General features: G+C 40.2%; 2 protein-coding genes across 7 annotated transcripts in view; one reads left to right on the top strand and one right to left on the bottom strand.

Annotated features, from left to right (window-relative positions):
* Positions 1-483: 483 nt before the first annotated feature.
* Positions 484-8,010, bottom strand: stx4 (syntaxin 4). 2 transcript variants are annotated; one of them, XM_084341396.1, is made up of 10 exons: positions 7,815-8,010; positions 7,357-7,461; positions 6,609-6,708; positions 6,296-6,370; positions 6,136-6,206; positions 5,172-5,280; positions 4,395-4,468; positions 3,056-3,193; positions 2,867-2,977; positions 484-2,247 (listed from the first exon to the last, which is right to left on the bottom strand). In XM_084341396.1, the coding sequence occupies exons 1-10, from the start codon at positions 7,842-7,844 to the stop codon at positions 2,170-2,172; spliced, it is 891 nt and encodes a 296-aa protein (XP_084197522.1). In that variant the 5' UTR covers positions 7,845-8,010; the 3' UTR covers positions 484-2,169. The 2 variants fall into 2 exon arrangements, with proteins under 2 accessions (XP_084197522.1, XP_084197521.1); XM_084341395.1 differs by having other exon boundaries at positions 7,357-7,464.
* A 1,536-nt stretch (positions 8,011-9,546) lies between these two features.
* LOC311250673 (rho GTPase-activating protein 44-like) overlaps positions 9,547-17,190 on the top strand; it is a 70,086-nt gene continuing 62,442 nt past the window's right edge. For 4 of the 5 annotated variants that reach the window (XM_084342582.1, XM_084342584.1, XM_084342585.1 and 1 more), the window contains exon 1: positions 9,547-10,001. In XM_084342582.1, the coding sequence (XP_084198708.1) occupies positions 9,949-10,001 (53 nt within the window). In that variant the 5' untranslated portion in view covers positions 9,547-9,948. The remainder of the gene's footprint in view (positions 10,002-17,190) is intronic. The other variant, XM_084342586.1, reaches the window with a different exon arrangement.

A 17,190-nucleotide genomic window follows, 5' to 3' on the forward strand; every position in this document is an offset into this window, starting at 1 on the left:
TATCTGGTCTTTGTAAAGAGAAAACACAAGGTATTAGTACCTTTTTTAAATAAGATAATTGAACAATTTATAATATTTTAAATAAGTATAACAATGACTTGAATATGTTTGGAATTGTCAGTGAAATACATTGTTAAAAGCTTTAATTCCTTCCCTATTACTTTTAAAGCCTGAAATGCTATCATTACCTTCAAGTCTGAAGTCCTTTTTTTTTTTTTTTTTGTCAAGTTGCAAGTCATAAAAAACACAACTTAAGTCAACTGGAGTCCTGAGTCCTTAAGTCAAAGCTCCAGAAATGTTCTGTAGACTACTAAACTTCAACTGACTTTGCATCATCATGGGGGTGAGAAGATAATGACTGCATTTGCATGTTTGGTTTAACTGTCCCTTTTCGCGAGGTGTGACGATAAAACAAGCTGGCTGATTCAGTACCTGATGTGTGGACAGGAAGATCCTAAGATGAATGACAAAAGACGAACAAACTAATAGAACATGGCAGTATTTTATTTTAAAAACAAACCTATATTAAAATGAAAGTGATGCAAAATTCAACAGCTGTAATATTACACAGTAGCAAAATAACCGCTCTGCTCTCCGTTGACCTTTTTCCAAAGGAGACTCGAGCGAGGACTCGACAACCTTAAACATAAAAAGTGGTGGTTCATTTGTCTTTACAGATTTGTCACATTGTGGTCTCTGAAAATACATTTTCTGCTCCAGGATTTCCCTGCAGAGTTAAACTTAAATACAGTTCACCCACAAATCACGACCTGTAGCGCTATTTATCCAGCTAGATTGTTCTGGTGTGAGTGGCAGAAATGTGGATAAATCTGTCTTCTCTTGAACATAACAAATGCATTTTAAAAACTTAACAGCAACGTCTCGTGGTGATACGAAAAGAATATATTTCCTATGCAAAACTGCTCACAACAAAGTCTGTGGATTAACTTGAGTAACTGGGTCATAATCTCAGGAAAGAGACATTGCTGTTGAGTTTTTCATACGTATTTTTTGGCGCTTTGAGCACCACACGCCGAGTGCCAAGACATCTCCAAAAATCAGCACCTCACATAAAAACAATTTGGATGGGAAAAAAATGGCACAACAGTGAGATTGATTGATTTTGGGGTGAACTGTCTCTGTAAGCTACTAAACTAAACAAAGACTTTGCACAATGTGACAAATGTGAAGAAAAATAAGTAATGCGAGTATACGTGTCAGGCTAAAACATGAGGACTCGCAGCTGAGACACTGCGGTGTGAATTCAAACATATATAAACAGAATAAAGGCTCACTCCGTCCCTTCTTTACAACGTTAGTGCACAACATCACATTCTCAACTTGAGCTGTTCATATGGACATACAGGAGAAGAAGGCACCATTTTGAAGAGAAAAAAAAAATTGTGTTGTTGCTCGTAGCAGCTTGCAGAACAGTGTTCAAATCATAAATACAAACTGGCAGAACAAATAAAAAGTGGGCCTTGGGCCTTTTATCGCAGTGCTGAGACACTTTTGTAAAATAAAAAAAGGGGCCATTATTCCACAAACAAAAATCTGTATTTACACTTGTTACATCTCGGCAGTTTGATACAACTTTCAAGTTTTAAAAATCATCTGCATAAGGAATCACCAGCCATATAGGTTATATACAATTATATTAGTCTATTTACTATATGTGACTATAAAAGAAAGAAGCCCTATTGTTATTTACGTCTCCAATTCATCCAGAAACAGCAACGCAACAAGAATCAACGCACAGTTTTCCTGAGTCCAGTATGATCAGCGCCAGTGTCGGGTTCAATACTGCATTGTGCTTTGCTCAAGGCTACTTATTTCCTCTTTTTTTTTTTTTAAAGGAGCAGGGGAAGGGGCGCTGACGTTACAGCTCACAAATCGTCCAGGTCATTACATCTGACTGGGGGAGGGGGGTCCATAAACCTGCAGCACTACCTCACGAGTGCAGGTGAGATTGTAGTCGTTTGTGAGTTAAGACAACAGAGAGCACACCTCTTCTTTAAAAAAAACAGCCCGTTACGAGGACATGCAGGTTAAAGGAAGACCGATTTGAAGTGTGGAAAAAAAAAAAAGAAAAAGCAGAGGGATGATAACCAACTTAATTCACCCGTACATCCTGTGGGCTGAAATTATTTACATGAAGGAAGATTTCGGTCAGCCAAAGGCGGTGGCCAATGAGATGACTAGGATGAGGATGAGGATGGCCAAACAGATCGCGATCCAAATCTTTTTCTGCATTTAAAGAGACAGAAAGATCAATTCACACACAAGCAGAATTACATCAGGTGCAACCTCAAAGACATCATGAAGTGGACCAATGACTTGATCTACATGTACAGTATGTTCGATGTAAAATCAGAGTAGGCTACATTAGGAGTGTAAACAACAGAAAGTAACCAGCATGTTACTGGATTGATAAACTTAATAACACAAAATAATGACAATTGGCCCACAAAAATGTAACATATATTGATTCTACTGAATGGCTTAAATGCAATAATATTAGTTTGAATAGAAGGTCTTTAAGTATTGTCAAAAGACAAATTACTTGTATTTGAATTAAGGATGCTTTTTGAAGTCTATCTCTGATTGTCAAACAATACATTTTTAGTCGTTTAAATCTTTAACATCCCCAGTTTCGAAATATTAAAAGATTTTTGGCTTATATGAGTTATTCTATAAATTAAATACTGAATGATGTAAAAATTTAGCATTATTCAAGGATTATATTTGAAGTCAAGCATAGTATACTAACCTTGACAACATAAAGATTAAAATGAAGCATTTTTCAAACTTTCAAGACTTTGTACAAACCCCCTGCTTGCAGATTTCATGTGAAACCACATCGTACCTTGCGTGCTTTTTTCTGATATGTCACAGCGGCCGCTGTGTTGTCCTTTGCTTTCTCCACGTAGTTCGAAGACTGTTTGATGTTGTTTTCAATTCGGTTCACCATCTCCCCCTGCAGGAGGTAAAATATCACAATCAGACGCTCTTTAAAACACAAACAAACCTGAGAAACTCTCATTCTTTGCTTTACCTGAGCCTCCACCTCCATGGCGAGGTACTGGAACATGTCATGCAGGTCTTTGATGCTCCTCTCCAGCTTCAGGATCTCGTCATGTCGGGACTCGATCTCATTCAGAGCCTGCTTTGTAGCTTTAGCGTCAATCAGGATCTGTACAGCACAGTTCAGATATGTATTAGCTGTAGTATGGACAATACTGAGGAATACATTACCCACAATGCATTTTAGCCACTGATCACTGGAGGCAATTTATCAGATTACATGCACATATGCAGCAGTGCTCCCCCAAGACCTGTAAACACACTTTTGTGTTTAAAATTGGTGGAGTTACCCTTTAAAGGATAAGTACCGTTTTTTACAACCTGGACCTTATTTCTGGCAAAACATATGGTCATTTACTCACCCAGATAACTTTGGTGTCATTCGGCGTCGTTCGGAAGAAATTAGATCCAGTGTAGCGGCGATATATCCATTTAATGGGAGAGACGGGGCAGCGACACACAGCCTCTATATAACGCATTATCTGCCACGAAACTAGTTAATTTCACCAATATTTTGTTATGAAATGCTAGCGCTATTCCCCTCTGAGTCCGGGCTCGTCCGTTATCAACATCCGGGGTCAAACTAGCAGTAGCAGCTACAGGTAAACAAGCCGCGCTGTCGCGGGTGCGCGCGCAGCTCAGAGACGACATCTTCCAGGTCAGAGGTAGTAGATCAGCCTACAGACCCCGGATGTTGACAATAGACGAGCCCGGACTCAGAGGCTAATAGCGCTAGCATTTCATAACAAAATATTGATGAAATTAACTAGTTTCGTGGCAGATAATGCGTTATATAGAGGCTGTGTGTCGCTGCCCCGTCTCTCCCATTATATGGATATATCGCCGCTACACTGGATCTAATTTCGTCCGAACGACACCGAATGACACCAAAGTTATCTGGGTGAGTAAATGACCATATATTTTGCCAGAAATAAGGTCCAGGTTGTAAAAAACGGTACTTATCCTTTAAGTACTGCTTCAGTAAATGTACTAAGTTATGACATTAAAAGCAGGGGGATTCTTCACACTATGAGCTACTGAAACACTACAGTCTTCTCTAAGGGCTGCACATGATTTTCTTTCAATGCTTACCAAATCTGTTGTCCAGTTTTAGCATTAAGAGAAGCTACAACAGAGCAAAGCTGTCATCATTTCACACATGACACTTAAAGTCACTACAACTACGACTACTACCACAGACGGCAGTTGATGGTAAACACCTGCTGCTGTCTGTTTGTTTTTTCTGTAGTTGTGGTTTTCCCACATGCTCTCATACAGGTCACGACCTACTTTCATTTTTATGTACTCACATTTTGGGTGAAAACATCTGTCTGCCCGCTCTCAAGCATCGTGTCGAGCTCCTCGTCTGTCACATTGGTCCCCGCTGAAAAGTGAGAAGTACGTTACATCGATGTTTTGGATACAAGATGTTCATGTTTTGAGAAATGTTTTCAATTTAATTCACAACACTACTTTTACAAATTAATGTGCCATATTTCCTTTTACTTCTCGATATCATTGTACTACCTTTTAGTTTTTACTGTAGTTTACTTACTTTTCTAAATCTATTTTATTTTTATTATTATTCTATTTAGCACTGATGTCAGCATTTATTCCTTTTACCCTTTTTTATTAGTCTAATGTGTTTTTGTATTTTATTCTTATGTTGTTGTAGTTTTGAGCACTCTCTGCCACAGGAGGGAATTTCCTTCGTGATAAATTAAGTTCGATCTTATCTTATTTCATGTAGGCTCACATTAATGGAGGCTGCTATATAAACAGATAAAGAATGATAATATAATAAATATAACAAATCACACCTTAGTAAGAGAAGTTATAATATAAACCACATTATGTATGTTTATAAATCATTATACAGTGCTTATAAATGCTAAACAGGGTTAAAAGGATGTATGGTAGAAAGTGAGACAGAGAAAATTAATGACATGTGACAGATGTCACAAGGCAACACGTGATGACGCAGCAGTCCAGCAAACTGAAACAGCAGCGAGGGGGAAGTGGACAGTTCAACTGTGATTTCCCACAAATACCATCACATGAATCACAATCGTGCCACATCTACTCACTGATTTTGAGCTGCCTCTGTATTCTCTCCACGTTGCGGTCTCTGTACTGAGCCTGGATGGTGTTACAGTGACCCATCAACTCCACAAACTCCTTGGACAAGACGGCATGCTGGAGAGAAGGAAACACTGTGATCACTTTACAGAAGTTTTACTTTCTGGTAGTTGAACAATTAAGGCTTAAAAACAAATCCAAGGATAAACTCGCACAAACACAAGCTGTCATTTTCAAACTGAGTGGGCGATATGGATAAATTCCTCTGTCTCCGTGTTTCTATTTTCTGTCACTATATCAATATCCACTCAACTGTCAGTTTGTTAGGTAGCTAAAACTAATGCAGTCAAATGCAACAGTCAGGTTTTGATTAGACTGTTTCGGAGAGGTTTTGATTCAACTGTATGACCATTTTGGGGGAAGGAGTTTGTTTTAGGAGTATCTAATAAATCGCAAACTGGACATATATTGTGAAATAGTACATTTTTCTCAACATATTACACTTGACAAAGTGTTTATAGATAAAATAACAAAATGTGAATGTCGGTTTCTGGCTAACAAATGATGTACTTTATCACACAAACAAGTATTTTTATCTATTTCTCTTCTATCCCAGTATTTGCTAAAACCTACCAAATATTATTGAGGTGAACTTGGAGAATCAATGTAGTTAATCTAGAAACTAAAAGTGACCAAAGGACATGTTTACACGACAAGTTCACGGAAAATATTGTGAAACCAGCTATTTCTACTATCAACGTCAATGAAATGTCTTTCACAATGATCCGGTTGCTTCTCTTTCAGTTAACATTAAGCATTTTTTTTGTGCAGCTGCAGCTACTGAGGTTTGTTTAAGATTTACAAAATAACTTCTGTGAAATTTTCAATCAAATGTAGTGACTGATATCCTTAAAGTTACTACAACTTAAGACGAGGATGTTTTAGCATAAAAGCAAAAATTAAGGAGTCAACCTGAGTCCGATGCATCCGAACATTTATGGGTACATATTTTGCATCCTCCTCTGCCTTCTTGGGTTCAATATCTGGAGGAAGATGATTAACAAGTGTAATTCAAGTAAATAACACAAATAAATAAACAGTGTCTGTTCACTTGTCATCAATCAACACTCACTCTTCAGTTTTTTCTGGATCTGACCAGCCAACGTTTTGATCTCATCACGAAGAGTCTGGAGCTCTTTCTTCATACCTAAACCAAGAGGAAAACAACATATTCAGCGCACAAATGTACCGTTTCAGACTTAATCAAGATGAATTTGCAGGCTGAGGATTCAGTAAAACACATGGAACTGCCCGTGAGAAGAATAAAATGCAGTGTTTGGCAAATATTTTTTTATTATTTATTGACTTTGTCCAGTTTTAAGCACTTGTCAGACATGTTTTTATGCATAAATGTGGACTGAGACAGTCTAAATGAAAGTACTTACTCTCCTCTGGCAGCGCCACGCCCAGCACAGTTTTCTGCTTGTTCTCAAGGTCAGACACCATCCTTTTGAGATTGTTCAGCCCCTCGTGAATTTCATGCACCTATAAAACATATATAAACAATGATAATTTCAGGCCTAGGCATAACCTTTTGTATTAAAGGAGGTTAGAATTTTGCCATCATGATGCTTATTATAGTATGTAGGGCTTCAACCAACAATTATTTTTAATCATTAATTAATCTCAATTAATTGATTAACCACAATGGCCAGAATAAGTGCTTAAAACTTAAAAATGATGTCTCCTAATTGCTTTTTTGTCCAACCCATAATACAAAACCCAAAGATATTCAATCTACAATCATGGAGGACTAAGAAAACTAGCAAATGTTTGCAGTCCGAACCAGTGAATTTTAGCCATTTTCGCTGAACAATTCATGAATTATCAAAGCAATAACACTGGGTTCTTAATCATGGCAGCCCAGTTCAAGGACAGTGGGATTAGCAAAGACTGAGATGTTGACAAAACAAAATTTAGAAAGCAGGATTGACTCAATTTGTTCATCTTAAAGCCTCAGCACTGATTATGAGCCCTTTCCTGAGTTTAACAATGTACACAAACATGCACACTCTCACCACCATTTTTACCTAGAAATAAATGGGATGTGTAGATAGAACTAAACTTTCAGGCAAAAGTAATATATCCATTAATATGTATATTAATTAATATAAATGTTGAGATGAACTCCACCTTTCTAAAGAAGACTTCATTCTCCTTCTCCTCCTTGGCTGAGGAGGTTCCAGGTTTGATCATCAGAGCTTTGCCCTCCTCGTCATCATCTGAAGCCTCTGCATTCTGCTGTCAGGATGACAACAATAAATAACAACAATAAACAACAATAAAACACAGTCAGTGATTGTTTCCATCTTCAGCACAACAAACGGGAGCCGTGCCCTGTCCCGGCCTGACATATCCTTAAGGAGAAGGGCTGAAACGGAAGTTGCACATAAAAGGTCGCTTAAGTTAACATTCAGACACGTAAACCGTTAAACATTTATGTTAAATCACTTTTGTAGGTTTACTTTCTGAATCAAAGTTTGTCACAGGGTAACATTGGAGTTAGTCGCCGTTACCAGACAGATGAGACTTGGCTAAGTTAGCAGGCTAGCGCGCTAATGCTAACGTTAGCCGTCCACTTTCACACTCACATTTCCCAATTCTTTTGTTCGGTCCCGCATTTTTCAGGAGGAAGCAGCCGGTCAGATGTCAGAAACACGCAGCGACTCCACACGGAAGTCTGTGAACTTGTTCCCAGGCAGAGAAACGAGCTGTAAAAGCTGTAAACTTTGCTCTAATGTCATTCAACAAGTAAACTCCAGCACCCAACACTTCTTCTTCTGCTGCTCTTCAAAACATTGACTGTCGACTCTTTGGCGCCCCCTGTGGCATCGGAGTGTAACTGCAGAGGGCAGATATGCAATTTCACTGTTTTTCAATTATTTAGAGTTTATTCATTATTATTCTCTTAGATATTTTTGCTATGTTTACATAATTAAACTCTTATATATATGTTTTTAAATCCTAGAGTGTTTTAAAAGCCTCCAAGAATGAAATCCTAAGCCTAAACAAGATGGAAATGTGTGCTTTCAGTCAATGAACACCTGACAAATTAAGTACTTGTAGGTTCAACTAGGTGTTCCTAGGTCTTCTCTTTCCCAGTGTAATGCTTGATGTGGGTAACACCCTGTGTCCAGTCCAGTCAGTCTCATCACTGCTGCTCCTGCTGAGAGTTTTTGACCCTGACAGCCACCAGATGATGCTGTTTGCCTGCACAAGCTGCACAAGTTGCACTGAAACCGACACCACATCCAATCAAGCTGAAGTTCACACCTTCTGTCTGGAACATCAAGCTGGAGCTGAACTGTACTTTTAAAATCTGTCATTAAAAGTGAACTCGACATGAAAACTCACCTGGATGGGAGGCAGAGACTGTTTGGATAATTGACAGTGTCCTCATGAATATTCAGGTCTGACATTTAGGTTTTGCAGGCTATAAATAGACCGACTGGAGACTGTGAGTCAGGCTTACATGCTTGACAGGCTTCACAATAAACCTGCAGTCAACAGTAAATGATCCAGGTGCGACTACAACACTGCCAGTCGATGCTGCTGTGATTTACCACAACAGTTTAAAGTTAGAGCCAGACAAAACACATTATTTCATACCTCAAATGCCCAGATTTCTTCATTAAAGCTACAACATTATCATTTTAGAATAATTTAGCTTTAGAAGGTAATGGTCAGTGTATTATGGGTTGTAATGGGCTGATTCTGAGGTACCAATTAGGGGATTTTTTAAAATTGTCTTTTGTGCAAATCTTACAGGGTAATTAAAGTCCTTTAAATGACCCCCAACTGATGACCATTAATTTACTTACTACAGAGACTTTAACTGTTACTGTCTGTATTTAATCACGTTTTTGCTTTCAAGGCAAATCTAAAGACAATTAGCCTCTCAGGCTGGTGGGTCAATTATTTCCCCTCATTGCAGGTTAAAACCTTTTTGTGGACATTAGTTGAGCATTTTAAACAGATTCAGATTGTGATTGTTTTAAGGATGTTTAGATGGTAAAAAAATACCCAGTGTCTTGTGATTCAGTGGGACAATTACTTTAATATTAAAACACATTGTAAAACAAGTCCTGCATTCAAAAGAAGATGAAGAAAAAGAAGAAGAAGAAGAAGAAGAAGAAGAAGAAGAAGAAGAAGAAGAAGAAAACTGTGGAGGAGAAGAAGAAGAAGAAAAGAAGAGGAGGGAGAAGAAGAAAACGAAGAAGAAGAAAAGAAGAGGAGGGAGAAGAAGAAGAAGAAGAAGAAGAAGAAGAAGAAAAGAAGAGGAGGGAGCAGAAGAAGAAGAAGAAGAAGAAGAAGAAGAAAAACGGCTTTTAACGGTTAAAAAAACGATTAAAAAAAAACTTCAAAGCTGAAGTCACCCTCTGATGCTCTGTGGAGAGGAGATCTGAGCTAACTACATTTCCCATGGTGCACCGGCGGGGAGCGTCGTGTCGCCAGCGAGCTGTCAGTGTTGGGGGAGAGGGAGAGAAATCGGTCCAGCATCTCTGGAGCAGCGGAGCGGAGCGGATGACAGAGACACACAGTCCTCATCAGCAGAATGAGGAGGATTTAGCTCAACGTTTCCCCGCCGCGATGCACAAACTGGATGTTTACTAGAGACTGACCCTCCTCGACCGCCATAGATCAGCGCGGAGATCTGACTTTATTCCATCAATGAGATAATGTGGAGAGGCTGTACCGCCCGGTGGTAACGCAGAAAAACACAAGATGAAGAAGCAGTTCAACCGAATGAGACAGCTCGCCAACCAAACAGTGGGCAGGTAAGAGCTGACACGATGGAAAGACGGGTTTATTTATCAGCGCTGGAGGCTTTAATTGGCTCCGGAGCAGGAATTTGTCGCCTGTGTGTCGGCTGCCAGCGGACAGCATTCAGTCATTCACTCGATGGGCTTTTGCTGCTCAGCTGGTTTGATTTGCACAAAGCATTAACTGTCAGTGTAGGTCACAGTTGCAGTGTGAACGTTGTGTGATTGATTGAGCTCAGCAGGGAGGAGCGTAGCCGCACACAGATGAGGAGGGAGCGGACATGGTACCCAAGGAGCAGGGCTGCTGCTGCCGCCGCTGCCCGCTGACTAATGAAAGCAAAGGGCGGCCCCTGGGCACCCTGCAGGGGGGGGGGGGGGGAGTCAGGAGACAGATCACCCAGGGCCACTAACAGTGACATGTAAACGTGTTAGTTTAACAGGGATGTCTGTAATATATGCATGAAGCATTCTTGGCATCCCATTCATTCCAAGGCGAAGCAGCAGAAGTTTATTTGCATGACACGACAGTTGTCTAAAACTGGAAATTAAAGCATGAGGATGGTTTCCAAGTCATAACTGGACTTTACTTCCCAGATTTGTGCTATTTTCTTTCATTAATATGTATGCTTTCCAGTGAATGAGCTGATTTTCTGTCTTTCTGAGAGGTAGATGAGAAGATGGACACCACTCTCACGTGTCTGCACTAAATATGAAGCTAGAACCAGGGGAAAGTTAAATTAGCTTAGCATAATTATGCATCCCACTGCTTAAGACCCTCCCCTCTCTGTCTCCTATTGGCTAGGACTTGTTGCCTTCGCCCTACTCCGCCTCTGATTGGCTTCCCCTGAAACTCTTACCCCAAGCAATCTCACTTCTCATGCCTAAACCTTACCAATGAGAAGGAACCAATCAGAGGCAGGTTGGTTTGTTGGTTGGTTGATTGATTTGTTGGTAAGTTAACTGTATGGTTGGTTGGTTTGTTGGTTAGTTAATTGGTTGGTTGGTTGGTCGTTTGGTTGGTTTGCTGGTTAATAAATTGGTTGGTTTGTTGTTGGGTTGTTGGTCAGTTGGTTGGTTGGTTGATGGATTTGTTGGTAAGTTAACTGTGTGTTTGGTTGGTTTGTTGGTTAGTTAATTGGTTGGTTGGTTGGTAGTTTTGTTGGTTTGCTGTTTGGTTGTTGGTCGGTTGGTTGTTTGATGGATTTGTTGGTAAGTTAACTGTGTGGTTGGTTGGTTGGTTTGTTGGTTAGTTAATTGGTTGGTTGGTTTGCTGGTTGGCTGGATTGTCATCGGGATTACAAAAAAACTACTAAACAACTCTTTTGTTAATTTCTCAGGGAATAATGGGTCATTGAAACATGCTGACACGTCACGGTTGAGGAATGTAGAAGTGATTAAGCCTGGTCTAATCCTGATGGCACGATGCTGCATCAGATGGTATGCAAATATATGAATACTTTAGATTAATGTGCTCAGCTCTATGTAATTTCTTTGTTATCAGTGTATCTGTTGTCCCTGTGAGGCTTGATGCTTCAGATAAAGTTTGTTAATCTCTCATCTCTCACCTGAGGCTCATTAAAAAAAAAAATACATGACCCATTTGGCTCCCATAGTTTGAAAACAAGCTTTTATCATGAAGTGCAACTCACTCCCTGTATCTTTACAGTGAAACTGTGAACAAGAGAGGCAGTTTTCTGTCAGGACGTGAAGGATATTGTTGCTTCTTTGACCCTTTAGGCAAAAATTGACTGAATCGCAGCTCAAATCCAGTTGAAGAGGTGTTGCTTCATCTTAGCTCTCAATAGGTGTTGTTAAGTCTTTGTCTCCTCTCCTTCTATTTGACAACCCCACCCTTAGCTCACAACTGAAAGTCAATGTCAACACTATGCCTTTGGCAATTTGGATCAAGTGTTGTTTAACCCTTTATAATTGTTACATAACATCGGAACAGAATCGTTGCCGCGTCTCTCTCGGCTCTGTCAACAAACCCGTCAAATCAGAAAACAGGTTGATTTGCGGCCTGGAGAACTTGCTTACGAAGCATACATTGCCGGGGTGGTGTTAGTGCATCTATAACCTGTTTGTTTTGCTTGGCTGACGGCAGAGTAACTGACGATGCTGGCACGCCGAAAGGATTTTGTGTCAAGCTATGTTGTACCTCGCTCACCCACACTCAGACTGCAGGCGGGGGTGCTGATACAAATCAATGGAAAAGGTATTACTGCAGCTAATGCCCAGCAGAGTGGACTTGGCAGTGGTAGCAGAAATCTCTGGAGGACATTTACCCATTACTAAAAAAAATTACTGGAAATGTGCCTCACTGGAACTCCAAGGGACAAAAGCTATAATGCAGTTGAACAGATAAAACCAACCGGTTATTTGTAAGTATATAAACATATAAATGTGTGTCTGTGCGTGTGTGTGCAAGGCCAGGTGGTTGTTTATTCCCCCTCATCTGCCTGAGAGCCGGAGCACCAGAGCCCAGTGAGGCAGAACATCCCGGTAATGAGTTCTAACCTGTATCATAAGAAGCAGAACAGCAGGGGCAATTAGTCATATTTAGAGGGTAGAGCCTCCAACATGATGCCTCACTGCTGGCCTCACAGGTAATTGGTGATATTTCCTCCATGACCTTGGCAGCCACTATCACCTGGTTTGAGATGAAGGGTGCAGATTACCTTATGTCCCGCAGGTTCAGGGATGATAAAACAAATGTTTTAGGATATTTGCAGTGTTGCCAGGTGTAATTATTGTAGATGATTATCATTTTTATGACCGTTTAGCCATTTGTAGAATGCATGGACAATTATTCTTAAAACCCCTTAATGTAAAGTGTTGACATGTCATACTTATAGTAGTTTTATTTTCTGTTATAGTGAAATGGTTTAGAGCTGACTTAACTTTTTTAAACTAAGTAAGTAATCAACCAGAACTCTTGCACATAACCCCCCTGTAAAACCAAAACGTGTTGTTTTCACCCCATTAACACCTGGTATTAGAACGTGATCTGCATCTGGATACGTTGTCTGGATAAACAATGATCCGATCTTGCCTTTGCATTTACATCTGGTGTTTTTAATGCATCGTCGTTATCCTCATTGAGATCGGATCATTGTCCGATTCAAGGGGGTTTCAAATCAGCCCCAGACTCCCTTAAAAAGAAAAATCACAGTTTTGTGGGTTGTTGAGTTAAAGGAAAGTTTATAAACTTTGTGAAATGATGTCTGTGACAAATTCTTAATTATTTGCTCCCTCTTGTAACACAATATGTTTGGATAAATCGGATTATGAACACTTGTACTTCAGGGCCTATTTTAAATTATGGTTGATTTCAGAGGTGTATCTAATTTCTCCATTAAGTGTATTTAAAACTTACTTACTTGCTAATTTGCTTCATTCACATGTCCGGGGATTTGATTTTAGTTGTAGCAAAGGGAATGAAATTTAACGCTTTGGGCTATTTATCTATTTTCTCTTCCTTTTTTTTAGCCTTAGAGCATAATTTGGAGCCTCTAAAACGCCCATCTGTCTTTATAGTTTCACTGAGTGCAGAAAAGGTGCACATGAGCATCCTCAAACTAATGAAGCATCTCCTCTCAGGACGACATTGCTGCATTGCTCCAGTTAAGGATATAGGTCAAGAGAGGTTCAGACACAGTTAAATTCATCTCTCAAACAGTCAGGCTGCACCATTAATCCTGCGTAATGCTGCGTAAACTGTGCGACTGAATGAAAATGTGTAACTCTCTGTGAGCACAGCGAGGTTATGGCAGGAAGGGGACAGGCCTAATCCTCTTTTGGCTCAGTCACTTCTACTGCAGAGTATTTTTAACTCATCTTCTCATTCACAGTTTTGTGTTGCTGATAAACAGGCTGCTTATTTGACTGTGCTGACAGAAAAGTGTCTTAATAAAAACCTGTTTCGTCTTGGAAAGCAGAAAATCAATGTTAGTCCAGGTGCAGCAAAGGAAGCTGAAGAATGTCAAGGTGAGATAAGGCTGAAAGCAGAATGAATGTATTAAAGACATGTTGGAAAATGGGATTTTAATCTCCATCAACAGGCCGGGAAATTGTTTCGTATTGTCAGTGGGAAGCGTTCAGGCTGCAGGCGACAAAGCCCCAGAAAGTATTTGTATTTGCTAAAACCATTAACAACTGTCAGTCCGTTGGCTTTGCTGATTGAAGAGAGTGCAGTAAATTGCATGTTTTTTCACCAGCCTGCCTGTAATGGCTTCATTATTTTTTGGTCATTCATCTCATGCAGTATTGTTTCCACGTCATGTTCTATACCCAAATAGTGACTTTGTGATTTACGGACCGACCTGCAACCAGTGATTCTTGGGCTTTTCTGCTGTTGGTCTCCGTCTCACTTCGATGAAACCAGAGGAGGAACTCGTGTAACCAGCCATGCTTGTTGGGCTTCATATGACATTGTGACAGCAGGAGGGAGGAGGATGGGATGAGTCGCCCTGCGGTGGCCCTGACATGCTCACAGACCTCTGCTTCTGTTTGTGACACAGTTTAATCTGTCGGGGCACGTCGCTGCTGCTCGGAGCAGAAAGCTGAACAGTTTGATGCCGTGATTCATGGAGGAATGAATAAAGTGCAGATACTGTGTACATTTCTTTTTTTACCCATTTATATGTTGTCCATTGGTAAACATGTCTTGGCACTGGACTTGTGGACTGAGCACTTCAGTCATATGTATCTTGACATGAGAGTGGCCTCAGAAAAAATGCACTAAATGAGACGGGACTTCAGATTTCACTCGTGTCTTTGATACAACAATGAAAATGATAACAATGAATGATTTTCGCACACAATGCTCAGCTAGCATGTCAGAGTTTATCCCCTGTCGCAGTCCAAAAATAATAGTGCGTTCATGGGGTGTTGCCGACTTGACGTCATATGACAATAACCCTGGGTTAATGGTAACATGCACATTTGTGATATACATTTCATGGCTTACATGATCTGTTTCCTCTGCTCTTCCCTTGTCACTCAAATACTGGAAACATCTGTCTAAGCGTTGTTTAAGTGCTCTAAGTGATAAAATGTGAAACAACTTCGCAGGGAGGTCCAGATATTTACATTCAGCCTCTGTGTCTGTATGCGAGTGTAGGCGTCGTCATGGGTGTCTCGTATCCCCACCAGTCCCTGACCTCCTGCTGCCCTGACGTCCCATTGGCCACGCTCCAGACACACTGTTGTCACGACCCTGTTGACATCTCATCAATGCTGAACTCCAGTGTTTTTATCTCGAAGACAGATTCCCGTTTAGGTCCAAATAAGAAGCTCATGTTTTGCATACGTTCATCAGATTAGTACAAATGGCTCCATAGAGGTGAACATAAATTATTCTGATCTTTTTTTCTTAGTCACCTCGGCTGTCGGACCATTCAGTTGAAAGATAATGAACCCATTTGTCAAACACGGCGCTGTTTGTGTGCTTAATTCCAAAAACATTCACAGGATTTGGTAATTGATTGGCCTTTATGTGGAACATAATTAGTATTCATGGCGAGTCTCCTTTACAGGCTGAATACAGTGCTGTCCTGGGAGCTAAATGAAATCATTTAGGTTAGTATTAATGGCTGCCTGGTCTCTGCGTGGCTGCCACAAGCTGCTCCAGGTGAAAAGGTAAAGCAGAGACTAACCTGACATGGATGACATTTTGTTTATAGAGTGAGTCACTTCAGGCTCCTCTCAGGTGTTTATTATGAGCATCATTATGAGGCATTACTTTCACACACACTCAGTTATGTCTGCATGCGTGTGTGTATGTGTGAAAAGTGAGGCTGTAAGTGTGTGTGGGCTCACCTACCTGTTCCGAGTCGTCCTCATTAATCATGATGAGAGTCTGTTAATGAGGAATTCCTGCGAGCGGTTGGACGCTGACCCTCTCTGCTAGCTTCACTGTAATTATGAGGCTATGAGAGATGCTAGCAACAGTTGGAGTGATGATGAGGGAGAAAGGAATGGTTGAGTATTTTGGGAAATATACATATTTGCTTTCCTTTCGAGAGTGATTCAGAGATGTCAGTTAGGACGTGGTTAGCTTAGCTTAGCATAAAGACTGGAAATTGTTGGAAACAGCTAGCTTAGCCTTGTCCAAAGTGGAAAAACGCACCTGTTAACACCGCTAAAGTCATCTTACTTTGGAGGTTTCATCTTTGTAAGCTCCACAATTTCTAATCACAAAATTTATGGTAAGGTAGTTGGTAATTTAATGTTACGACAGACATCTGATGAAAACAACCAGACCTTTATTTGCGTATTTTGTTCATTTGTGTACTATCATTATCCCAAATGTTTCCAACATCAAACCCAGAGAAACCAGTGATTTTATTCAAGGTAACGGTGCGATTCAGTTATTTGCCTGTCGCTAAAACTTCTGGGGAAACACCAGATGATACGTCAGATAGTGAGGAATGATGTTGGCGGATGTGACTAAACATAACGTGAGTGTTTAAATGACATTTTGACAAGAAGGAGCAAAGGAAAAGATACAATGACTATACAATACATGACTCTGGTTCAAGTTTCTTACCATCAACCCAGTGTTTGCTATCGCCCTCTATGATTCAGTGGCACGTCAATTCGGCAACTCGTGTACCAGAATTTTCTCTGGCTTTTTGTGTTGTTGTTCCGACTTGAGAGGCCATTCGCATGAATTTGCCCAGTTGGTAACATTTTTTTCCAATTATCCTGACAGCATGTGAACACACTGTTATTGTTCCGACTTCATGTGAATTTTCCATCGGGAACTCATTTCAGCAATTTTTCCGACACCACATGAATGCAAAATCAGACTGAAGTTAGTGGTGGCGTTGCATTGTGGGTAATGTAGTGGATGTTTGGACAGGGAAGAAGAATACATGGAATAAAAAAGACGATATCTCTGGTTCTGCTATATTGATTTTTTACCCTTGTTAAATTGTCTGCCGTGAGTCTGGAGTTACAGGAGTGCAGCGCTTCGTCTTTGGAGGACTGTTGCAATTCAATATTTCTCTCATATCTGTTTGTCCTACTTAAATTGGAGATTTATAATGTCTGTTTGGGTTAATTGAGCAGCTCTAACTGTAATTTTCTCCTTTTTCCTCCTCGCTCCATAAACACACAAACATGTCCACCTCCATGAATTTATTTTCCTCCCTCTCATGTCTCTCTCCTCCTTCTCTGTCCTCTTGTTTTTGACAACCTC

Source organism: Pagrus pagrus (genome assembly GCF_965226575.1).
Source record: "Pagrus pagrus genome assembly, chromosome: 21".
NCBI lineage: Eukaryota > Metazoa > Chordata > Actinopteri > Spariformes > Sparidae > Pagrus > Pagrus pagrus.